Genomic DNA, 25,750 nt, shown 5'->3' on the forward strand with positions numbered 1-25,750 from the left:
AGCAGTTAACAGATCTGTAATTTACAATCTCCTGTGTTTTCCAGGCGTCTATTCTCGACCTGCACTCGGGAGCGCTGTCAATGGGGAAGAACTTTGTAAATATGTATCGGTGAGTCCTTCTAACCTGCTCTCATGTTCTGACGTTCCTGGAGCCTTTCTTCTGTCGCCCACTCCTTCCCACCACCTTCTATTGTTACGATGTTCCATTCTTTTTACAGTCTTGGTTTGATTTTCCGTTTCCTTCCTTGGTTTGATTTGCCCCCCTTTGAGCTGTTTTCTCATATTAATCGTTTATCTATCTACATTGCCTCCAGAAAGTCTTCAGACCCTTCCACTTTATCCACATTTTCTTATGTTTTTCCTTTTGCTAAAATAAAAACAAAATTCAAGTCTTCTTCATCATTCTGCCCTCAATACCCCACAGTGATAAGAAAAAGTTAGACTTTTTTTTTCTAATTTATTGAAAAAGAACATCTAAAAATCTTGCAGTGACCTAAGTATTCATACCCTATACTCAGGACTTAGCTGAAGCCCCTTTGGCAGCAACTACAGCCTCCAGTCTTCTGCCATTTTTCTCTGCAGATCCTCTCACACTCTGTCTGGGTAGATGAGGACTGCCATAGCAAAGGGTCTGAATACTTATGTCAATGCCACATTTACATTTTTCCTTTTAAATAATTTTGCTAAAACTTAGAAAATTATCTTTCCATTCTCTCATTATGGGGTATTGTGGGCAGAATCAAATAAGAAAACTTCAATATATTATTGTAAAAGTGTCTGAAAACTTTCTGAATGCATTGTATCTATCTTATCTATCTGTTATCTATCTATCTCATATTTATCTATATATCTATCTCATATCTATCTATCTATCTCATATCTATCTATCTATCTCATATCTATCTATCTGCTATATATGTATCTCATATCTATCTTCTATCTATTTATCTATATATCTATATATCTATCTATCACATATATATCTCTCTATCTCATATCTATCTATCTGCTATCTATCTATCTTTCTATCTTATTGTCTATCTATCTATCTCATATCTATCTATATAATATCTATCTATCTCATATCTATCTATCTATCCCATATCTCTCTATCTCATATCTATCTATCTCATATCTATCTATCTCATATCTATCTATCTCATATCTATCTCATATCTATCTATCTATCCCATATCTCTCTATCTCATATCTATCTATCTATCTCATTTCTATCTATCTCATATCTATCTATCTATCTATCTATCTATCTATCTCATATCTATCTATCTCATATCCATCCATCTATCTATCTCATATCTATCTATCTCATATCTATCTCATATCTATCTATCTATCTAATGCAAATAAAAACGGCACAACCAAAATCCAGAGTAAAAAAGAAATTCGGGGTGCCCGCATATCTGGAACCTGGGTCCTCCGGTTCCTTGAAAAAGCCAGTGTGAGACGTTGTCTATGCACATGATGGAATAAAACCACCTTCTTTGCCACTTGTGGAGTGCTGCATCGTATTTGCTTTATCTATCTATCTATCTCATATCTATCTATCTCATATCTATCTATCTATCTATCTCATATCCATCCATCTATCTATCTCATATCTATCTATCTCATATCTATCTATCTATCTCATATCTATCTATCTATCTGCTATCTATCTATCTATCTATCTGCTATCTATCTAACTATCCATGTATCTATCTATCTATCTATCTATCTTATCTATCTGTTATCTATCTATCTCATATCTATCTATCATCTATCTGTCTATCTCATATGTATCTATCTGAATAGCACATTATCTGTCTCTTTCATTTTCTCTCTTTTTACATTTCTTTCTTTTACTTTTCTCATTATCTCCTTCCACTTTTGCTTTTCTCTGAACAATCTTCTACTTTATGTTTTTCTCATTTCACTTTCTTTTAAGCTCCTTTCACTTTTTACTTTCTCTGGTTCTTCTTTCACTTTTCCCTTTACCCTGAATCCTTTTTTACTTTTCTTTTTCTGCTTTTCTTTTCCTGTAGAGCAGTGTTTCCCAACCAGGGTACCTCCAGCTGAGGCAAAGCTACAACTCCCAGTATGTGCGGACAGCCAACGGCTGTCCGGGCATACTGGGAGTTGTAGTTTTGCAACAGCTGAAGGATCATTGATTGGGAAACATGGATGTAGGGACTTCAAGAATCCTCACACCCTATGGCTTTCTTATAGATGACCCTGTCCCATGTTTGGTTCACTTTAAATCCCCTTTACTTTTTCTCTTCTCTCATTATCTAATGTATACATCCCCGCCCTGTCTCTATAACCCTTGGTCTCGCCTCTGCCTGGATTCTCTATGCAGTAACTGTGTGCTACCTCAACTAGCTGGTCTGCAGTGATTTATTACCAATTAAATCCCATAATAACCTGCATGAATGAATATGGCTCAGAAAGGGATGATAGATTGTGCCGCTCACCTCCGATATCGTCTGGCCAGCCTGGAAAATCATTAGAAATTCTCAATATCAACATCCCTACCGAGACCTTGCATTACCTTTATATCTTAGGAATACTACTGTGTAGAAATCCGCCATGACTAGTAAGGTATTAAGCTATGATCATGTAATACCCTGTGATAATGTCAGTTTTATTAGGGAAAGAACATGGCTGATTCTTCCAGAAACCGCGCCACCCCCTGTCCACAGGTTGTGTCTGATATTGCAGCTGCAGCACTAGTGAATATAATGGAGCTAAGCTTCAATACCACATACATCCTGTGGAGAGGGGTGGTGCTGAACAAACCCTCTTTAGTCATTGTATGAGGAAAAGCTCTGCAGTGTTCTTTGTGTTTCACTTTCAATATCTCTGCTTGCTGTAATTGTTCGGAAGCCTTAAAGGGTTGTCTGGTGAAAAATATGTTATCCCCTATCCACAGGATGGGGGTTCTGACCACTAGGACCCACTGCGATATGCAGAACAAGGCCCTGGCTCGTAGAGAGAATTCCATTCGTTTGTATGGGAGCACCGTAAATTCAGAGTGCTGTACCTAATTATCTTCAGCGCACCCATACAAATAAATAGGGTGCGTGCCGTCTACATTACGTTTCTCTCTGCGAGCCTGGCCTCGTTCTGGAGATCGCTGGGGTCCCAGTGGTTAGACCCCCCCCCCAACCTCTCTCCCGCAATAAGATACTTATCCCCTATGATGTTTTTTTCACCGGACAACCCCTTTAATGTTGTGATCAATACTGAAAACCTGTTCTAACCACTGACACAGTTCTAGAAGCTCCAGAGCTGTAAGGTTCTTAAAGATCGGTGTCATTTGGACGTGATAAGAAATGATTTCACTCACTGACTTCAAGCAGAGATCTTATAAGTGTTGAACAGGTTGTAGAACTAATACAGTAAATTAGTCCAATCCATTGCACGGTTCTTTAGTCAGCCGGAGGATCCTGCATCCAGCAGCCCGTATCTGTTCCGTAAGTTTGACTGTATATTATTTTATTATTAAAGGGGTACTCCGCCACTAGACATCTTATCCCCTATCCAAAGGATAGGGGATAAGATGTCAGATCGCCGCCGTGCCGCTTGCAGGGGAGCCCCGGGATCCCCGCTGCGGCACCCCGCTATCATTACTGCACAGAGCGAGTTCGCTCTGTGCGTAATGACGGGCGATACAGGGGACTGAGCCACGTGACGTCATGGCTCCGCCCCTCGTGACATCATGGCCCTTCCCCTTGATGCAAGTCTATGGTAGGGGTTGTGACGACCGCCGCGCCCCCTCCCATAGACTTGTATTGAAAGGGACGGGCCGTGACGTCATGAGGGGCGGAGCCGTGACGTAACGATGCTCCGGCCCCTGTATTGCGCGTCATTACGTGCAGAGCAAACTCGCTCTGTGCTGTAATGATACCGCGGTGCCGCAGCGGGGATCCCCAGCAGCGGCACCGCGGCGATCTGACATCTTATCCCCTATCCTTTGGATAGGGGATAAGATGTCTAGGGGCGGAGTACCCCTTTAAGGTCAACTTGGAAGCAGGAAGCGCCCCTTAGTGGTGACCTGGGACAACCATCATTTTAGTATTACTTTTTATATATGTGCAGGGGATTTGGTGCTCTGTATCAGAAGGCCTTCAGTATTTTCACCCCACTATTTTCTTCCTTGTGCTTACAGGTATTATGGAGAGCAGATGAAAGAGATCCTGACCGAGAATGATTTCCAGATGTATCGGTAAAATATATTCTATTTCCTTCAGTGAATAGTAAACAGATTTGCTTTATTTACATAGAAACATAACATGTGTCGGCAGATAGGAACCATTCTGCCCAATATTCTGAATACCATCAATAGTCCTTGTCTCTATCTTATAGGGATACTATGATACTGGTATCGGGGCCGATACTAGCCATTTGCATGGTATCGGGGACTCGTTTAATGTCCCCGATACCATGCCCGATACCTGGTGCCGCTCTGCTGCCCCGTTCTCCCGTCCGCATCATAGTGTTCCATGAATGAGCATGTGACACACACGTCATTCCGCCTCCTCCCCTGCGCCCAGCGTAACACTACGGAGGAAGCGGAATGACATATATGTCACATACTCCTCCATAGGACGACATGATGCGGACCGGGAGGACAGAAGAACGGGGCAGCAGAGCGGCAGCACCAGCACCCCACCCGAGGAGGTGAGCTGCCTGCAAGGAGGGGGCTGCTACTAATGTCTAAACGGGGGGCCCTGCTGCTGTCTAAATGGGGGCCTGCTGCCGTCTAAACGGGGGTCTGCTGCATTCTAAAGGGGGGCCCTGCTGCTGTCTAAAGGGGGGGGGGCCCTGCTGCTGTCTAATAGGGGGGGCCCTGCTGCTGTCTAATAGGGGGGCCCTGCTGCTGTCTAATAGGGGGGGCCCTGCTGCTGTCTAAACGGGGAGGGGGGGGGCTTCTGCTGTCTAAACGGGGCCTGCTGCTGTCTAAAGGGGGGCCCTGCTGCTCTCTAAAGGGGGGCCCTGCTGCTCTCTAAAGGGGGGGGCTGCTTCTGTCTAAAGGGGGGGGCCTGCTGCTGTCTAATAGAGGGGCCCTGCTGCTGTCTAATAGGGGGGGCCCTGCTGCTGTCTAATAGGGGGGGCCCTGCTGCTGTCTAATAGGGGGGGCCCTGCTGCTGTCTAATTAGGGGGGGCCCTGCTGTTGTCTAAAGGGGGGGCCCTGCTGTTGTCTAAAGGGGGGGTCCTGCTGTTGTCTAAAGGGGGGGCCCTGCTGTTGTCTAAAGGGGGGGGCCTGCTGCTGTCTAAAGGGGGGAGGGCCCTGTTGCAGTCTAAAGGTGGGGCCCTGCTGCTGTCTAAATGGTGGGGGAGGGGCCTGCTGCTGTCTAAAAGGGGGGGGGGGGCCTGCTGCTGTTTAAATGGGGGCCCACTGTCTAAAGGGGGGCTGGGGTCTACAGGGGGGGCTGCTGTCTACAGGGGGGGGGGGCTGCTACTAATGACTGCCAGGGGACATCTGCTAATGTCTGCAGGGGGATACTACCTACTATTAAAGACAATCTTACAGCAGAGTCACCTGCACTAACTTGAATCTATAGGTAGAGGGTACAGGTGACCCGGTTTCTATTGCTGCTCACCATGTGGTCATCGGTCTCGCCGCCAATGCAAATTCCCTGTTCTGCCCAATGGAGAAGAGAGAAATCTTGGCTCATACTACAGCAGCCGCCTCCATTGTACACAACAAGGACCCACATATCATACGGTAAACAGCGCCAGAAGCCGCGTCACCCTGCTGTCAAGTTCCCTTTAAAATATAAGTGCTCGTACTTGGTATCGGCGAGTACTAGAATTAAAGTATGGGTACTCGTACTCGTCTTTAAAAAAATGGTATCGGGACATCCCTACTATCTTATATAAAGGATAGCCTTATGTTTATTCATATCTTATATGAAGGCTAGCCTTATGCCTATTAGATTCTCATATGAAGAATAGCCTTATGCATATCCCTATCTTATATGAAGGATAGCCTTATACCTATCTTTATCTTATATGAAGAATAATCTTATGCCTATCCCTATCTTATATGAAGGATAGCCTTATACCAATCTCTATCTTATATGAAGAATAGCCTTATACCTATCTCTATCTTATATGAAGAATAATCTTATGCTTATCTCTATCTTATATGAAGGATAGCCTTATACCTATCTCTATCTTATATGAAGGATATCCTTATAACTATCCCTATCTTATATGAAGGATAGCCTTATACCTATCACTATCTTATATGAAGGATAGCCTTATACCCATCTCTATCTTATATGAAGGATAGCCTTATGTCTATTTCTATCTTATATGAAGGATAGTCTTATGCCTATCACTATCTTATATGAAGGATAGTATTATGTCTATCCCTATCTTATATGAAAGATAGCCTTATACCTATCACTATCTTATATGAAAGATAGCCTTATACCTATCTCTATCTTATATGAAGGATAGCCTTTTGCCTATCACTATCTTATATGAAGGATAGCCTTATACCTATCTCTATCTTATATGAAGGATAGCCTTATGTCTATCCCTATCTTATATGAAGGATTGCCTTATACCTATCCCTGTCTTATATGAAGGATAGCCTTACACCTATCCCTATCTTATATGAAGGATAGCCTTATACCTATCCCTATCTTATATGAAGGATAGCCTTATACCTATCTCTATCTTATATGAAGGATAGCCTTATGTCTATCCCTATCTTATATGAAGGATTGCCTTATACCTATCCCTGTCTTATATGAAGAATAGCCTTACACCTATCCCTATCTTATATGAAGGATAGCCTTATACCTATCCCTATCTTATATGAAGGATAGCCTTATACATATCTCTATCTTATATGAAGGATAGCCTTATGTCTATCCCTATCTTATATGAAGGATTGCCTTATACCTATCCCTGTCTTATATGAAGGATAGCCTTACACCTATCCCTATCTTATATGAAGGATAGCCTTATGTCTATCCCTATCTTATATGAAGGATAGCCTTATGTCTATCCCTATCTTATATGAAGGATAGCCTTATACCTATCCCTATCTTATGTGAAGGATAGCCTTTTGCCTATCACTATCTTATATGAAGGATAGCCTTTTGCCTATCACTATCTTATATGAAGGATAGCCTTATGCCTAGCATGCTTAAACTCCTTTACTGTATTGGCAGCTGCCACTTCTACAGGAAGACCATTCCATGCATCCACTACTCTCTCAAAAACCTTACTGCAGATTGCGTTTGGTATGGCAGCTTAACTAAATGAGCTGATAGGTGCCAAGCTGCAGTACCCCCATGGACCCTCCGTGATCAGACACTTATCCCCAATACCGTAATTCACCTTTAAGGCAGTCATCCATGTAAGATATTACCAGCCCCACACCTGCTTAGCTTCTGAGATGTGAAGAGATCAGGCTCATTGAGGCCTGTATTTATATGCCCATGATAACCTATAGCTCAGGGAGGGGGGTGCACTTGTGTACTCCTCTTCTGTCAAATGAATAGAAAGGATCCTGGTGCCAAAACACTACTCCATGGTCCGTCGTTGCAGAAGGAATCTCAGCAGGGCAGGTCCTGTAGGATGAGAACACTGTTCAGTCTCTTAAGGGTTGCCAACTGCGTTATTAAGTTCTGACCATTAGTATTGACTCGCACTAAGTGTCTGTGTAATAGTCCCCGGTAATAAACAGGCAATGGCGGTGCAATTACTCAGCCCGCTGCTAACCTGCTTACAGGCTTTCCATTTAATTAGGCAGATTAGTGCCCTATAATCTACGATGTATGTATTTATACAAAAAGTCAAAAATTTGCAGCACCGCTCAAAATAATAAATACCACAAGGTGCCAGCGCCCACAACCTGATCACTGTTCCAATACCGTCCACAGCACTTACATGAGAAAAATACATTGCACTTTATTTTGGAACTGAGTGCTGTGCCTTTGTTTTGATATATAGGTTAACAAAGGTGACCGCAGCACACTGGAGTATGAAAAGTAACGTGATTTATTCCATAAACATTAAGTGCAACGTTTCGGTGTTCTCACAACACCATTCTCAAGCAGTGCTTTGTTACTTACTGTACAGTACGTGGTCTAAACACTATACCTCCTTGTATTTATACCACAACCACATAATGCACCATAGAAGTTCAGAGCCTGATCCCAACACAATTCTCCCATAATTCAATACTGAAGAGCATTTCGACTTTAGAACAATACCTGGTTTAGAGCGTTACATCTCCCACAATGCACCACTGCAGAACATTTTTCTACTTGAGACCACTGCACAGAACTTGGTGTGAACACCACTTCCCCCACAATGCTCTACAGCAGAAAGTTTATTTTTTATTGTATATATTTATTTTTTCAATTAATTATTTAATTAATGTTATTATTTTTTTTACTTAATACTACTAGTCCTCCACAGTGTATAAAGATATATGTTCCCTATTCTTACTTCATATCTCTTTCTTCATAGCAACGTGAGGCGCAGAATCCAGCAGGAAATCGCCAGGACATTTGATCTTGACGCCTCCTCCTTGCATCTCACCAAACCCACCTTCTTCTCCCGTATGAACAGCTCCGAAGCCAAAACCGCACATGACGAATACTGGCATCCGCACATTGACAAGGTGAGGAGACCCAGCCTAAGACAACCACTACGTTCAACCATTACTGTCTCCCAGCTTTCTGGAGACCCTGAATGCAATCCATGTCATACTCATAGGTCCTGGCCTGTATGAGGCTATGTTCACGCAGCGGAATTCGGCAGAAAAATTCACCCCGAAATTCCGCTGCAGCAGAGTCCCATTGTTTCCAATTTTGCTGCACCGTGCTACAGAAATTCCAATTCCAACCTCCTTGACATGCCAATTTTTTTAGCGGAATCCGCTCGGAAATGCATTGTCGTCTATGGAAACGGAAAATTTCCAAACTGTCTTAACGTCACTGGTTCTGTAGGTTCCCCCCCTGTCTGCAGAATGTCCACCCAGAAATGAAGGGCCCCTCTTCCTATTACTATAACCCCCCCCCCCCCCCCCCCAGCTGTGGGAACTGTGCAATGCTATACCTAATGTCTCCTATTGCGGAAAAACAAGTCAACAGGTTTTTAATAACTTCATTTTTGCCCTAAGTGAGTCAGACAAGCACTTATTTCATTGTTTCCCAACCAGAGTGCATTCCGTTGTTGCATGACTACAAATCCCAGCATGCCGAGTCAGTGTTTGACTACAGTTTTGTAACAGCTAGAGGAACCCTGATTGGGAAACATTGTAATAAACACATTGTACCGTTTCTCAATTAGGATGCCTACAGCTGTTTCAAAACTACAACTTCCAGCATGCCCAAAAAGCCAAAGGCTGCTCGGAGTTGTAGCTTTGCACCACCTTGGGGAACTCTGGGTGGGAAACACTGTAATACACATATTGTATCGTGTGAGTTAGTGTTTCCCAATTAGGGTGCCTACAGCTGCTGCAAAACAACAACTCCCAGCATGCCGATACAGCCAAAGGCTGTCCGGGCGTGCTAGAAGTTGTAGTTTTGTATCAGCTGGAGGAACCCTGGTTGGAAAACACTGTAATACACACATAGTACCATGTCAGTTAAAATGTTTCCCAATTACAGTCCTTCCAGCTGTTGCATCAGTTTGCTGTCCAGGCATGCTGTGAGTTGTGGTTTTGCAACAGCTGGAGGTACCCTGGTTGGGACAAAACTTTAATACACACAATGTACTGTGTCCTTTACAGTGTTTCCCAATTAGGGTGCTTCCATCTGTTGTAAAATTACAACTCCCAGCATGCTCGGACAGCCAAAGTCTGTTCAGGTATGGTGGGAGTTGTAGTTTGGCAACAGCTGAAAGCACTCTGGTTGAGAAACAACCAACCAGGGTGCCTCCAGCTGTTGCAAAACTACAACACCATGTTTACATTCTGCTGTGTAAACACAACCCCATAGATTAGTGCCCTTAAAACAGTGCAAACCACTGCATCATACCATATCCAGGGCTTTCCGGGCATTCTGGGAGTTGTAGTTTTGCAACATCTAGAGGTCAACAGTTTGGAGACCACTACTATACATGAATCAGGAGGCTCAGGATGGACATAGTTATGTGATGCACTCAGACAGAAGATAGCATTGGTTCTAGCATCACATGGAGTGCAATAGAAAATTGCATTTTGTTTGCCTTATATCTGGTCGTGAGGATATATTTAGCTCTGGGTAGCAGGTGACATGTCGGTTATCTAAAGCTAATATTTACTCTGGAAATGCTTCTGACTGTTGCTGCGTGCTCTCTAGCCGTGTATTTATTAGTGCAATTATTAGTAGTGCCGCTCCTTACCTCCCCATATGGCACATAGGAATGGAGGCTGCATTGTATTGGGTGGTTGGGGGGTGGGGGTGGAATGAGGATTTCAGGAGCATTTTTATCTTAAAGGGGTATTTCGGGATTTTTTATTATTTGACTATGCTAGGTGGGCTGTAAAGTTAGTGTAGTTCATAATATAGTGTCTGTACCTGTGTTTGATGGCTGGTCTCACAATTCTTAAGTGATCTTTGCCCCGATGTTCATTTTTGCAGTGTTGTCTCTGGCCTTTCCCAGGTTGCAGTGCGGCCCGAGACATTACATCACTAGTCATTTGTTGAAAGGGAGCGTGTCTGTGCTTCAGTGGGTGGAGTCACTGCTGGGTAGTGGGAGGGAGATCATTCTCCACAGGTAATTGTAGTTTCAAGCACAGCGTGCATGGAAGGGAGCCTAGCTGTGCTGTAGTGGGTGGGGTGGCTAATGTATGAAAAGGAGATAAGTCACCTCACACTTACAAACAGGGAATCCTTGAACTTGTAGTTGGAGGGAGGGAACTCCAACTATAGCCATTTCACAAAAAGAAAGCAGCAGCGTTATGCTGGACTTACAACATAACCATTTAGCCCCAAGTCAAGCACGGATCCTTCCTAAGCATGTCCATTACTGTCAGGCAGGTAAGTACAAAAGTCACCTTATAGTGGATAAAACCCTAGTTAGTTACTACAGGGCTGTCTGTGTCGGGGCAGCGACTTGAAATGAGCAGGGAAATGTGATCAAATCAGAGTTACATTGTTGTAAAGGGTTCCCCTAGCAGAGCAGAGTATTTCAGTATTAAAAAAATAAAATAAAAATGGAGTGCGCAAATTTTGTGAAGGGAAGAGGCCTGTGATGTCAGTTCATGTGATGTGGGCGAGTACAGTGGGGCTGTATATGAAGTGAGGAAGGAATCGGGGACAGGTCTGTGGTCACAGAGCACCATAAAAGGAGCAGAGTTTTTCTGCAGCACAGAGTATTTCAGGAGAGGAGTGTACTCATCTTGGAGGGGCAGTGTCATTATGAGATGGGTTACCCAGCAGTGCAGTATTTTAAGGAGAGAAGCCTGCAAGTCTTGTTGGCGTTGGAGAGTAGAGTATTATCAACTACATATAGAGTATGTCATCTACAGATCTATGCACTAATGTAGCAAAGTAAAATTTGTCATTTAACTGGTAATGCTGAATTTTAGATGGACGAAACCCCTTCCTGAAATGAGTGCCTTATTATTAGGTGATAGTTTAAGCCTTTACACAGCTCCGTTATCATGCAGGCAGGTCTGCCTCCCCCTTAAATAGGCACCTTCATTTAAAAAAAAATAAAATAAATGTCGTAGTGACTTTACAAAAGTTTTGATTGTACGAGGTTTGAGTGTTCACGGGAAAGAGCTGGGAGAAAAACATGCTTAAAGGGGTATTCCAGGATTTATTTTGACTATGTTACAGGGGCTGTAAAGTTAGTGTAGTTCATAATATAGTGTCTGTACCTGTGTGTGAGGGTGGTTTCACATTTCTTATGTGATTTTTGCCCCAATGTTTATTTTTAACAGCATACAAAATGACTCATGTCTCAGGATTTCTCAGGTTGCAGTGTGGCTTGAGACATTACATCACTAGTCAGGTGATCAGAGGGAACATGTCTGTGCTTTAATGGGTGGAGAGACTGCTGGGTCGGGTGGGGAGAGATCCTTCTGCAAGAATTAAAGTTTTGTAACTGGTCTATTGCATTGAAGAGAGCACAGGTGTATTTCAATGGGTGGGGTGGCTGATGTTTGTGAGGGAGAAAACGTAAAACAAGGAATCATTGGACATGTAGTTTAAGGGAATGAACTCCAACAGGAAATAGGAAACAGGATTTTTTTTTTTAAATAAATATTTTCCATTTTGATTATACGTTCAAAAAATATCTCCCCACACATAGGGAAACAAATAATGATTCATAAACAGAACCAATAAATAAGAAGGCATGCCCTTAGAGAAGGCTGGGGCGATTCATAATGTAATTGTGTGGGGCAATCTCGTTTTTTCCCCCTTCACAGGTACACTTTAAGGGTATGTTCATACGAGCGGACCCACAGCTTTTATTTACGCTGCAGATCCGCTGCTGAAGGACCCCTGCATTGTGGCTTTACACGTGCCTGCTCAGAGTGGCAATACGCTGCTACGAGCAGACACTGCTGTTCACTGTTTCCCCATTGCGAGTAAGGGGGCACAGACAATGCGCTGTTAACCCCCCCTCGCCAAAGGTCAGTGCCTGGGTGGTACCTCATGGGTCCGGGTCCCCCTATGTCCCTGCTCGCCTCGCTCGTGCATAGCAGCCAGGCGTGATGCAGGGACCATAAGCTGACTGAAGCCTCATTCTACAGCGCCTTATACGCGGCTGCAGCCGCGGTGCTGTTATGAGCCGGGCGCTTCACTTTCACTGGCCGCCAGCTCCGTTCCCCCGAGCGCCATGACACTTCTTCCTCAGCGCCTACAGTTCCGCCCACTGAACGGGGGGAGCTCTCAGAGGCGCGAAACAGCGCCCAATCAGCGCCGTGGGCGCGATTTTCTGTGTATAGGGGTCAGTTACTTTGTGCCTTGCTTCAGGCACGCCCCTCCCTCCCTATTGGCTGGCCTTTTGAGTCTAGCTGGCTGCACGGAGCAGTTCTCCTCACTGCAGCTGACAGGGGACACAGATGTGGGTGAGAAAAAGTCCTGTCTTCTCTCTTTTACCCCATTATGTCCGTACCCAGGGCCGTTCATCCCTCTAAACAGAAACCTGGGAATTTAGTGACTTACTTTACCTGTAAGCACTGTAACACCAAGATGCCTGGCTCCGCTGAGCCCGCTTGCTCTGCCTGCTCCTCTGGACGTCACTCTCCACACTCTGACTCGTTTTGGCTGGCTGGTCAACCAGGACAAGGACAGCCTACCCAGTCTCTCACCTTTCTGGGGTTTCGATTCGATACGGCCTCTGCCCGAATTTATCTTCCGCCGGCCAAGCGTCTGGCGATCCGGAAGGGTGTCCGCTCCCTCCGGACTCAGGTTATAGTCTCCATCCGCACTTGTATGAAAGTCCTGGGTCAGATGGTGCAGCCATGGAGGCCGTGCCCTTTGCTCAGTTCCATTACCGCCCTCTCCAACTGGCGATTCTCTCTCGATGGAACAGGTCGCCTCTGTCCCTCGATCGTCAGATTATTCTCCCTCCCAGGGTCCGTCAGTCTCTGCTCTGGTGGCTCCGCTCGCCCCTTCTTCTCCAGGGGCGGTCCTTCCTTCCCCTTCATTGGCAGGTGGTTACGACGGATGCCAGCCTGTCAGGCTGGGGCGGCGTGTTCAGGGATTGGACGGTTCAGGGTCTCTGGTCTCCCTTCTTCCGATCAACATATTGGAATTACGGGCGATTCTTCTTTGTCTTCATTGGGAGTCCCGTCTTCAGTCCCGTCCTGACCGCGTTCAGTTGGACAACGCCACGGCCGTGGCGTACATAAATCGACAGGGCGGCACCCGCAGCTCGGCAGCCATGGCCGAGGTGACCAAAATTCTTTCCTGGGCGAAGTGCCAGGTTCCGGCCATCTTGGCGATCCACATTCTGGGAGTGTTCAACTGGGAAGCGGACTTCCTCAGTCGGTCCTCTCCCGACCCCGGCGAGTGGTCTCTTCATCCGGAGGTCTTCACGCAGCTCTGCGACCTCTGTGGCATTCCGAACGTGGGCCTCTTCGCGTCCCGGCACAATCCGAAAATTCTTCCGTTTGTGTCCAAGTCCCAGGACCCTCAGGCCTTGGCCGTGGACGCCCTAGTGATTCCTTGGTCGGGGTTCGCCCTGCCTTATCTGTTCAATCCTCTTCCGCTCCTTCCCTGGGTGCTGAGGAAGTTCAAGGCAGAGGTCGTTCCCGCCATTCTGGTAGCTCCAGATTGGCCCCGAAGGTCGTGTTACGTCGACGTAGTAAGGCTCCTGGACGACGCTCATCTGCGCCTTCCGCTCCGCCCGGATCTACTCTCTCAGGGTCCTCTTTGCCACACCAATTTACCGTCTCTGCATTTGACGGCGTGGCGGTTGAGACCGCGGTTTTGAGGGCCCGCGGGTTCTCTTCCCAAGTCATTCACACCATGCTTAAGGCTCGTAAGCCCTCCTCCGCAAGAATTTACCACCGTACTTGGCGGTCTTATTTTCGTTGGGTGTGTCTCCCCGGTGACCTTCTCAGTTCCACGTCTTCTCTCCGTTTTACAGTCTGGGCTGGAACTGGGATTGTATCTCAGTTCACTTAACCCCTTAAGGACAGTGGACGTACTCCTACACCCCCGTTTTCGAGTCCTTAAGGACCGTGGACGTAGGAGTACGTCCTGTCCATTCCCAGCCCCCCGCCGCTAGTCGGAGGGGAGCCGGTGCCCGATGCCTGCTGATATCAATCAGCAGGCATATCGCCCAGGGGGGTTCATGATGACCCCCCATGTCGGCGATGGCCGCAGATCGCTTAAAAATTCAGTACAGCGATCTGCGGCGATTCCGGGTCAATCGGCTCTCCAGTGACCCGGAATTACTGGCTGATCGGGGCCGTCTCTGATGGCCCCGAACAGCCATAGCGAGCAGGGGTGAGGTCTGCTGCCACCTCACCATCGCCCTGATTCGTCGGCCGGTTTACCGGCCGACCAATCAGGGCACCTGCTGCGGGTGTCACTCCCGCAACCCGATCCGCCCCTCTTCCGGCAGCTGGGGACCCCGATCCCCGGCGTCCCTGTTGGGATCGGGGCCCCAGGAGCGGCGGCGACGAGGGACTGACCTGCAGCGTGGATCAGCAGTTGGGTGAGTGACAGCCTCCTGCTGTTGCTTAGCAACAGCTCCCAGCATGCAAAAAGGGCATGCTGGGAGCTGTAGTTATGCAACAGCAGGAGGCAGACCACCACAACTCCCAGCATTCCCTTATGGGCATGCTGGGACTTATAGTTTTGCAACAGCTGGAGGCACATTTTTTCTATGGAAAAGTGTACCTTCAGCTGTTGTATAACTACAACTCCCAGCTTGCACAATCAGCTAAAGTTCATGCTGGGAGTTGTAGTGGTGCATCTGCTGGTTGCATAACTACAACTCCCAGCATGCCCGTTGGCTGTCGGTGACTGCTGAGAGTTGTAGTTTTGCAACAGCTGAAGGCACACTGGTTGTGAAACACTGAGTTAAGTAGAAAACCAGTGTGTCTCCAGCTGTTGCATAACTACAATCCCCAGCCAAAGTAGTATGCCTTCAGCTGTTGCATAACTACAAGTCCCAGCATGCCCTTCCACTGTCTGTACATGCTGGGGGTTGTAGCTTTTGCAACAGCTGAAGGCACACTGGTTGCAAAACACTGAGTTTGTTACCAAACTCTGTGTTTCACAACCAGTGTGCCTCCAGCTGTTGCAAAACTACAACTCCCAGCATGCACTGATAGACCGTACATGCTGGGAGTTGTAGTTTTGCAACAGCTGGATGTCCCCCCCCCCCCCCCCCCCCCAATGTGAATGTACAGGGTACACTCACATGGGCGGAGGTTTACAGTAAGTATCCGGCTGCAAGTTTGAGCTGCGGCAAATTTTCGGCCGCAGCTAAAACTGCCAGCGAGAAACTACTGTGAACCCCCGCCCGTGTGACTGTACCCGTAAAAACACTACACTAACACACAATAAAATAAAAAGTAAAAAACACTACATATACACATACCCCTACACAGCCCCCCTCCCCATCCCAATAAAAATGACAAACATCTGGTACGCCACTGTTTCCAAAACGGAGCCTCCAGCTGTTGCAAAACAACAACTCCCAGTATTGCCGGACATCCGTTAACTGTCCAAGCATGCTGGGAGTTTTGCAACAGCTGGAGGCACCCTGTTTGGGAATCACTGGCGTAGAATACCCCTATGTCCACCCCTATGCAAATCCCTAATTCAGGCCTCAAATGCACATGGCGCTCTCACTTTGGAGCCCTGTCGTATTTCAAGGCAACAGTATAGGGCCACATATGGGATATCGCGTTACTCAGGAGAAATTGCCTAACAAATTTTGTGGGGCTTTTTCTCCTTTAACCCCTTATGAAAAGGTGAAGTTGGGGTCTACAACAGCATGTTAGTGTAAAAAAATAAATTTTTTACACTAACATGCTGGTGTTGCCCTATTCTGTTCATTTTGACAAGAGGTAAAAGGGAAAAAAAGCCCCCCAAAACTTGTAATGCAATTTCTCCCGACTACGGAGATACCCCATATGTGGGCGCAAAGTGCTCTGTGGGCGCACAACAAGGCCCAGAAGGGAGAGTGCACCATGTACATTTGAGGTGACCCCACATGTGACCCCATTTCAGAAACTACACCCCTCACGGAATGTAATGAGGGGTACAGTGATAATTTACACCCCACTGGTGTCTGACAGATCTTTGGAACAGTGGGCTGTGCAAATTAAAAATTTTGTACAGCCCACTGTTCCAAAGATCTGACAGACACCAGTGGGGGGTAAATGCTCACTGTACCCTTTGTTACGTTCCTCAAGGGGTCTAGTTTCCAAAATGGTATGCCATGTGGGGGTTATTTTGCTGTCTTGGCACCATAGGGGCTTCCTAAATGCGACATGCCCCCCGAGCAAAATTTGCTCTCCAAAAGCCAAATATGACTCCTTCTCTTCTGAGCATTGTAGTTCGCCCGTAGTGCACTTCAGGTCCACTTATGGGGTACCTTCATACTCAGAAGAGATGGGTTTACAAATTTTGGGGGGTATTTTCTGCTATTAACCCTTGCAAAAATGTGAAATTTGGGGGAAACACACATTTTAGTGAAAAAAAAAATATTTTTTTTTTTACATATGCAAAAGCCGTGAAACACCTGTGGGGTATTAAGGCTCAATTTATTCCTTGTTACGTTCCTCAAGGGGTCTAGTTTCCAAAAAGGTATGCCATGTGGTTTTTTTTTTGCTGTCCTGGCACCATAGGGGCTTCCTAAATGCAACATGCCCCCCAAAAATCATTTCAGAAAAACATACTCTTCAAAATCCCCTTGTCGCTCCTTCGCTTCTGAGCCCTCTACTGCGCCCGCCGAACACTTTACATAGACATATGAGGTATGTGCTTACTCGAGAGAAATTGGGCTACAAATATAAGTATACATTTTCTCCTTTTACCCCTTCAAAAATTGGGTCTACAAGAACATGCGAGTGTAAAAAATGAAGATTGTGAATTTTCTCCTTCACTTTGATGCTATTCCTGTGAAACACCTAAAGGGTTAAAACGCTGACTGAATGTCATTTTGAATACTTTGGGGGGTGCAGTTTTTATAATGGGGTCATTTGTGGGGTATTTCTAATATGAAGACCCTTCAAATCCACTTCAAAACTGAACTGGTCCCTGAAAAATAGTGAGTTTGAAAATTTTGTGAAAAATTGTAAAATTGCTGCTGAACTTTGAAGCCCTCTGGTGTCTTCCAAAAGTAAAAACATGTCAATTTTATGATGCAGTCATAAAGTAGACATATTGTATATGTGAATCAAAAACATTTTTTATTTGGAATATCCATTTTCCTTACAAGCAGAGAGCTTCAAAGTTAGAAAAATGCAAAATTTTCAATTTTTTCATCAAATTTTGGAATTTTTCACTAAGAAACTATGCAAGTATCGACAACATTTTACCAATAACATAAAGTAGAATATGTCACGAAAAAACTATCTCTGAATCAGAATGATAGGTAAAAGCATTCCAGAGTTATTAATGTTTAAATTGACAGTGGTCAGATGTTCAAAAAACGCTCTGGTCCTAAGGTGTAAAATGGCCTGGTCCTTAAGGGGTTAAAGGTCAGGTTTCGGCCCTTACAGTTCTTTTCCAGCAGCCCCTGGTTTCTACTTCTCATGTCCGGACTTTCCTGCAAGGAGTGGCGCACGCTGTTCCTCCTGATCTGTCTCCTTCTCTCCCTTGGGACTTAACTTTGGTTCTGAGTGCCCTCCAGGGTGCACCCTTTGAACCCCTTAGAGCGGTGTCTCTCCGCCTTCTTTCTTGGAAAGTGGCCTTTCTTGTGGCTATCACCTCCATCCGGAGGATGTCTGAACTGGCAGTTCTTTCCTGCCGTTCTCCGTTTCTGGTGATCCACCAGGACAAGGTCGTTTTTCGGCCAGATCCTTCCTTTTTGCCCAAGGTGGTCTCGGCCTTTCATCTCAATGAGGACATTGTCCTCCCGTCTTTTTGTCCTACTCCCTCTCATCCTAAGGAGCGCTTGCTACACAAGCTGGATGTAGTTCGGGCTGTTCGGTCTTATCTCTCCATTACTTCTTCGTTTCGTCAGTGCGATTCCTTTTTTGTCCTTACGGAAGGTCGTCGCAAGGGACAACCTGCTTCCAAGGCCACCATTTCTCGGCGGATTCGGTTCGCCATTTCGGAAGACTATCGCTGTAAGGGGAAGATTCCTCCCTTCAGGGTTGTGGCTCATTCTACCCGTTCTGTTGGGGCATTCTGGGCTCTCCAGAATAGAGCCTCGGCCTCGCAGATTTGCAAGGCGGCTACCTGGTCGTCTTTGCATACTTTCTCGAGGTTTTACCGAGTTCATACTTTCGCATCGGCTGATGCTAGTCTGGGTAGTAAAGTGTTGCAGGCGGCAGTGGATCGGCCGTCCGCCTGATTACTTATCTGCCCACCCAAGGGACGGCTTTGGTACATCCCACGGTCTGTGTCCCCCAATGGAGCCGATAGAGGAAAGGAGATTTTTTAACACTTACTGTGAAACCTCTTTCTCGAAGGATCCATTGGGGGACACGGCTCCCGCCCTTTGTTTGGGTTTTTCCCGTTGGTTCTCTGTCCGAGGGTGTGTTCAGTTATGTTTTTTCCTTCTGGTTCTCGGACAGTTTTGGGGTTTTTTCTTGACCTATTGGTCTCCTCATATTGCTCTGGAACTTAAACTGACTAGCTCAGAGCCTGAAGGCGGGTATATCCTGCTGGGAGGAGCTGACTTTTTTATTACCATAGTGTCACACCTCCTTGAGACAGCAGCATACACCCACGGTCTGTGTCCCCCAATGGATCCTTTGAGAAAGAGATTTTATGGTAAGTGTTAAAAAATCTCCTTTTTCACCAAAAGGTGGTCCCTTTTACACAGGTCTGTTATCGGGAACGAACATTCCTACAAATTTTCTTACATCAAATTGGCACGTGTATAATGCCCTTTACACATCACACATGACCTACTCATCTCTGCTACATCTGTTTACAGTGGAGCTAATTATGTCTAACTAGCTTCTGGTGAAAGCCGCACAGTTACACATCTGTGGACATGTAGGCAGACGTCCTATGAGTCATAGACATTGATCCAGGCTACCAGTATCTGTAGTTTGTTGCAATCCTTATACATCGTTCCTCCTTTCCCCCAGGAGACTGTATGGAGGCAGCAGAATTAATTAAAGCCTCCACCGCCCCCATCTCCGGACGACGTGCAGCATCTTCAGCAGTGTTTTGAGTAATAGAGGCCGGGAGGTTATCTGCTCGTGAGGCCGGGAGGTTATATGCTCACTCACCTCCGCCTGGATGGAAACTTCCAAGCACAGAATCAGGCACTTAATCCCCATTGTCTTCTCGTAATGTGATACAGAGGACTCCTGCACCCGAGGAGGTTAATGCAGCACAGTAGAGAGGTGATCGAAGGATGAGAATCTTTATTCCAAGACACCGGGGTAACATTTCATCCTTATCAGGAAGAGGGTGGGTGATAAAAGAAACAGTATTTCTCACACAGTAGCCTTGTCTAGGAAACAAAACATTGGGGATAATGGGTGTGAATGCTATGTAGAGGTAAATAGAGGGTCCCCTTCCCCATTAGTGGAATCCCCTAGTTAAAGCCTCTCCAGGCATGCTGGGAGTGGTAGTTTTACAACAGCTGGGGGTACCCTGGTTGAAAAACACTGCAATATTGTACACATATTTTACCGTGTCAGTTAGTGTTTTACTACCAGTGTGCCTCCAGCTATTGCAAAACTACAACTCTCAGAATGCCCAGAAAATTGTTAACCCAGTCTTCGCCAGCTGACGCGCTCCTTTCCTGAAATACTCTGTGCTGCTGAATGACTCTGCTTCTTCGGCTATGTGACCCTCTCACAAGTTCAGCACACTCCTTTAGTTAAATAGATACTTCGACCCTAGACATCTTGGATAGGGGATAAGATGTCTGATCGTGGGGGTCCCGCCGCTGGGGAGCTCAATGATTTTGGCTGCGGCATCCCAGACGGTGCATGGAGCAAACTGGCCATGTGGGCCAGAGGCTTGTGACGTCAGGGTCACATCCCCTCAGTGCAAGTCTATGGGAGTTGTAGTTGTAGTTTTGCAACAGCTAGAGGAACTATGGTTGGGAAACACTTTAATACAAACATTGTACCGTGTCATTTACAGTGTTTCCCAAACAGGGTGCCCCCAACTGTTGCAAAACTACAACTCCCACCATGCCTAGAAAGACCCTGTTGCTTACATTATGTAAACCCAGTCTGTGACCACCGACAAACTCCTCTCCTGAAACACTCTGTGCTGTGTGACCCTCCCACAAGATCAGCACACTTCGTTTCGGAAATACTCTGTTCTGCAGAGAGACCATGCTCCTTCCACTATAAGTTTTGTAAACTCGCACAGACTACTCCTGATAATACTCTGTGCTGCTGAGGATCCTGCTCCTTCTCTATGCACCTTTCTACTTTCCCCACTTGTATGCAGTACAGAGTATTTTAGGAGAGGAGTGTGCTGATCTTGTGGGAGGTCATAAGGTGAGCCGGTAAGCAGTACAGAATATTTCAGGAGAGGAGTGTGCTGATCATGTGGGAGGTCATAAGGTGAGCCAGTCAGCAGCACAGAGTATTTCAGGAGAGGAGTGTGCTGATCACGTGGGAGGTCATAAGGTGAGCCAGTCAGCAGCACAGAGTATTTCAGGAGAGGAGTGTGCTGATCACGTGGGAGGTCATAAGGTGAGCCAGTCAGCAGCACAGAGTATTTCAGGAGAGGAGTGTGCTGATCTTGTGGGAGGTCATAAGGTGAGCCAGTCAGCAGCACAGAGTATTTCAGGAGAGGAGTGTGCTGATCATGTGGGAGGTCATAAGGTGAGCCAGTCAGCAGCACAGAGTATTTCAGGAAAGGAGTGTGCTGATCTTGTGGGAGGTCATAAGGTGAGACAGTCAGCAGCACAGAGTATTTCAGGAGAGGAGTGTGCTGATCTTGTGGGAGGTCATAAGGTGAGACAGTCAGCAGCACAGAGTATTTCAGGAAAGGAGTGTGCTGATCTTGTGGGACGTCATAAGGTGAGCCAGTCAGCAGCACAGAGTATTTCAGGAGAGGAGTGTGCTGATCATGTGGGAGGTCATAAGGTGAGACATTCAGCAGCACAAAGTATTTCAGGAGAGGAGTGTGCTGATCATGTGGGAGGTCATAAGGTGAGCCAGTCAGCAGCACAGAGTATTTCAGGAGAGGAGTGTGCTGATCATGTGGGAGGTCATAAGGTGAGACATTCAGCAGCACAAAGTATTTCAGGAGAGGAGTGTGCTGATCATGTGGGAGGTCATAAGGTGAGACAGTCAGCAGCACAGAGTATTTCAGGGGAGGAGTGTGCTGATCATGTGGGAGGTCATAAGGTGAGCCAGTCAGCAGCAGAGAGTATTTCAGGAGAGGAGTGTGCTGATCTTGTGGGAGGTCATAAGGTGAGACAGTCAGCAGCACAGAGTATTTCAGGAGAGGAGTGTGCTGATCTTGTGGGAGGTCATAACGTGAGACAGTCAGCAGCACAGAGTATTTCATGAGAGGAGTGTGCTGATCTTGTGGGAGGTCATAAGGAGAGACAGTCAGCAGCACAGAGTATTTCAGGAGAGGAGTGTGCTGATCATGTGGGACGTCATAAGGTGAGCCAGTCAGCAGCACAGAGTTTTTCAGGAGAGGAGTGTGCTGATCATGTGGGAGGTCATAAGGAGAGACAGTCAGCAGCACAGAGTATTTCAGGAGAGGAGTGTGCTGATCTTGTGGGACGTCATAAGGTGAGCCAGTCAGCAGCACAGAGTATTTCAGGAGAGGAGTGTGCTGATCATGTGGGACGTCATAAGGTGAGACAGTCAGCAGCACAGAGTATTTCAGGAGAGGAGTGTGCTGATCATGTGGGAGGTCATAAGGTGAGCCAGTCAGCAGCACAGAGTTTTTCAGGAGAGGAGTGTGCTGATCTTGTGGGAGGTCATAAGGTGAGCCAGTCAGCAGCACAGAGTATTTCAGGAGAGGAGTGTGCTGATCATGTGGGAGGTCATAAGGAGAGACAGTCAGCAGCACAGAGTATTTCAGGAGAGGAGTGTGCTGATCATGTGGGACGTCATAAGGTGAGACAGTCAGCAGCACAGAGTATTTCAGGAGAGGAGTGTGCTGATCATGTGGGAGGTCATAAGGTGAGCCAGTCAGCAGCACAGAGTTTTTCAGGAGAGGAGTGTGCTGATCATGTGGGAGGTCATAAGGAGAGACAGTCAGCAGCACAGAGTATTTCAGGAGAGGAGTGTGCTGATCTTGTGGGAGGTCATAAGGTGAGCCGGTCATCAGCACAGAGTATTTCAGGAGAGGAGTGTGCTGATCTTGTGGGACGTCATAAGGTGAGCCAGTCAGCAGCACAGAGTATTTCAGGAGAGGAGTGTGCTGATCTTGTGGGACGTCATAAGGTGAGCCAGTGAGCAGCACAGAGTATTTCAGGAGAGGAGTGTGCTGATCACGTGGGAGGTCATAAGGTGAGCCAGTGAGCAGCACAGAGTATTTCAGGAGAGGAGTGTGCTGATCTTGTGGGACGTCATAAGGTGAGCCAGTGAGCAGCACAGAGTATTTAAAGGAGTACTCCAAGATAAGAAAACTTACCCCCTATCTTAAGGATAGGGGATGAGTTTCAGATCGCGGGGGGTCCGACCGCTGGGGCCCCCCGTGATTTCCTGTACGGGGCCCTCGGCTCTTTGCCGAAATAGCGCATTTCGACCACCACATGATGCAGTGGCCGACACACCCCCTCAATACATTTCTATGGCAGAGGCGGAGGCTGCTGATTGCAGCGCTCCGACTCTCCCATAGAGATGTATTGAGGGGCCGTGTCGGCTGCCGGGTCATGCGGTGGTCGGACACACCCCCTGGCCGCTGACTGTCGGGGCCCCGTACGGGAGATCATGGGGGGCCCCAGCGGTCGGATCCCCTGCGATCTGAAACTTAGGATAGGGGATAAGTTTTCTTATCCTGGAGTACTCCTTTAAGTAAAGGAGTGTGCCAGCTGAACAGATGAGGCCGACATGGCACCCTCTAGATGTAGACATGTCCGTACGGTGAATATCGTCTTTATAATATCTCCTGAGATCTTATTATGAGGCGTCTGGGCTTCTCAATGTCTGTAGATTCTGGAGGATGTGATGTTTAGCTTGGACTTTGTGTACTCGTATATAACAGGGAAAGGATTAACAATTCTGCCACAAAAACCTCTCCAGCTCTGCTACATTCTACTGGTATAATCTGTTTGATCAGGTTCCTGCAGAGTCCTGGCATCGCCAGGTACCATGAAGTCACTGGATGTCGGCTCACTGAGTCCTGCCAGGCATCTGTCCGAAATTACCTTGGCTGACACTCACAGCAGATCACAGCGCAACCGCATGACTGCTCTGTCCTCACTAGACCGCTGATGCTATTCTCACATGTCGGGGGAAATGATGACAAAAACAGCAGGCTGAGGCGCTACTGAGCCAATGGTAGGGTCACGGCCACGCACAAAATCAGCTGAAAATACTCTGTGCTGCTGTGTCTCCTGCTCATTCTGCCCTCTGGGTCCCTTCATTCGTCTCCATTCACCTCCCAGTACCATGACACTTGTAGCCCTGTTCGCCTTTACAATATAAGTGATTTGCTCTACTGAAATACTCTGTGCTGTGGAGAAACCCTTCTCTTTCCATTATCTGGTAGTCTTTGACCTCCCTGTTGTTCACATTTCCCTTCTCATATCATGGCAAGGCTTTCATCACCATGTGGAACAGGTTATTGCCCTTCTCTTCCTAAAATATCAGCACCACTATTCTACTTAACCCCTTAAGGACACATGACGTTCTCATACGTCTCCATTTCCGAGTCCTTAAGGACACATGACGTATGAGAACGTCATGTGTTTTACCGGCCCCCCGCAACCATCTGGAGCGGAGCCGGTCCCCGATGCCTGCTGAAATCGTTCAGCAGGCATCGGGGCATATCGCCCAGGGGGGTCATTATGACCCCCCATGTCGGCGATGGCCGCAGATCGCTGGACAATTCAGTCCAGCGATCTGCGGCGGATTCCGGGTCAATCGGGTCTCCAGTGACCCGGTGACCCGGAATTATTGGCTGATCGGGGCCGTCAGAGACGGCCCCGAACAGCCATAGCCAGCAGGGGTGAGGTGGCACTGGTGCCACCTCACGATCGCCCTGATTCGTCGGCCGGATTACCGGCCGACCAATCAGGGCGCCTGCTGCGGGTGTCACTCCCGCAACCCGCTCCGCCCCTCTTCCGGAGGACGTGAGCGGGTGCGGGACGTGCACCCCGGGTGTTGGGGACCCCGATCCCCGGCGCCCCTGTTGGGATCGGGGCCCCAGGAGCAGCGGCGGCGGCGGAGACGACGAGGGACTGACCTGGTGCGGCGAGGATCGTTGGAGGTGAGTGACAGCCTCCTGCTGTTGCTTAGCAACAGCTCCCAGCATGCAACAAGGGCATGCTGGGAGCTGTAGTTATGCAACAGCAGGAGGCAGACCACCACAACTCCCAGCATGCCCTTATGGGCATGCTGGGACTTGTAGTTTTGCAACAGCTGGAGGCACATTCTTTCTATGGAAAAGTGTACCTTCAGCTGTTGTGTAACTACAACTCCCAGCTTGCACAAACAGCTCAAGTGCATGCTGGGAGTTGTAGTAGTGCATCTGGTGGTTGCATAACTACAACTCCCAGCATGCCCGTTGGCTGTCGGTGACTGCTGAGAGTTGTAGTTTTGCAACAGCTGAAGGCACACTGAGTTAAGTAGTAAACCAGTGTGTCTCCAGCTATTGCATAACTACAATCCCCAGCATCCCCAGCCAAAGTAGTATGCCTCCAGCTGTTGCATAACTACAACACCCAGCATGCCCTTCCGCTGTCCGTACATGCTGGGGGTTGTAGCTTTTGCAACAGCTGAAGGCACACTGGTTGCAAAACACTGAGTTTGTTACCAAACTCGGTGTTTCACAACCAGTGTGCCTCCAGCTGTTGCAAAACTACAACTCCCAGCATGCACTGATAGACCGTACATGCTGGGAGTTGTAGTTTTGCAACAGCTGGATGTTCCCCCCCCCAATGTGAACGTACAGGGTACACTCACATGGGCGGAGGATTACGGTTAGTATCCGGCTGCAAGTTTGAGGTGCGGCAAAATTTCTGCAGCAGCTCAAACTGC

The 25,750-nt window shown here is 47.1% G+C and overlaps 1 protein-coding gene across 17 annotated transcripts in view; it reads left to right on the top strand.

Annotated features, from left to right (window-relative positions):
• The window catches only part of OGFOD3 (2-oxoglutarate and iron dependent oxygenase domain containing 3), a 452,864-nt gene that overhangs the window by 35,784 nt on the left and 391,330 nt on the right, over positions 1–25,750 (top strand). For all 17 annotated transcript variants that reach the window (XR_008849651.1, XR_008849649.1, XR_008849652.1 and 14 more), the window contains exons 5-7: positions 45–109; positions 4,169–4,225; positions 8,497–8,650. Coding sequence is in view for 5 of the 17 variants with exons in the window: in XM_056550515.1 (XP_056406490.1) it covers positions 45–109; positions 4,169–4,225; positions 8,497–8,650 (276 nt within the window). In the remaining 12 variants the exon portion in view is untranslated. The remainder of the gene's footprint in view (positions 1–44; positions 110–4,168; positions 4,226–8,496; positions 8,651–25,750) is intronic.

Source organism: Hyla sarda, chromosome 13 (assembly GCF_029499605.1).
Source record: "Hyla sarda isolate aHylSar1 chromosome 13, aHylSar1.hap1, whole genome shotgun sequence".
NCBI classification, from domain to species: Eukaryota; Metazoa; Chordata; class Amphibia; order Anura; family Hylidae; genus Hyla; species Hyla sarda.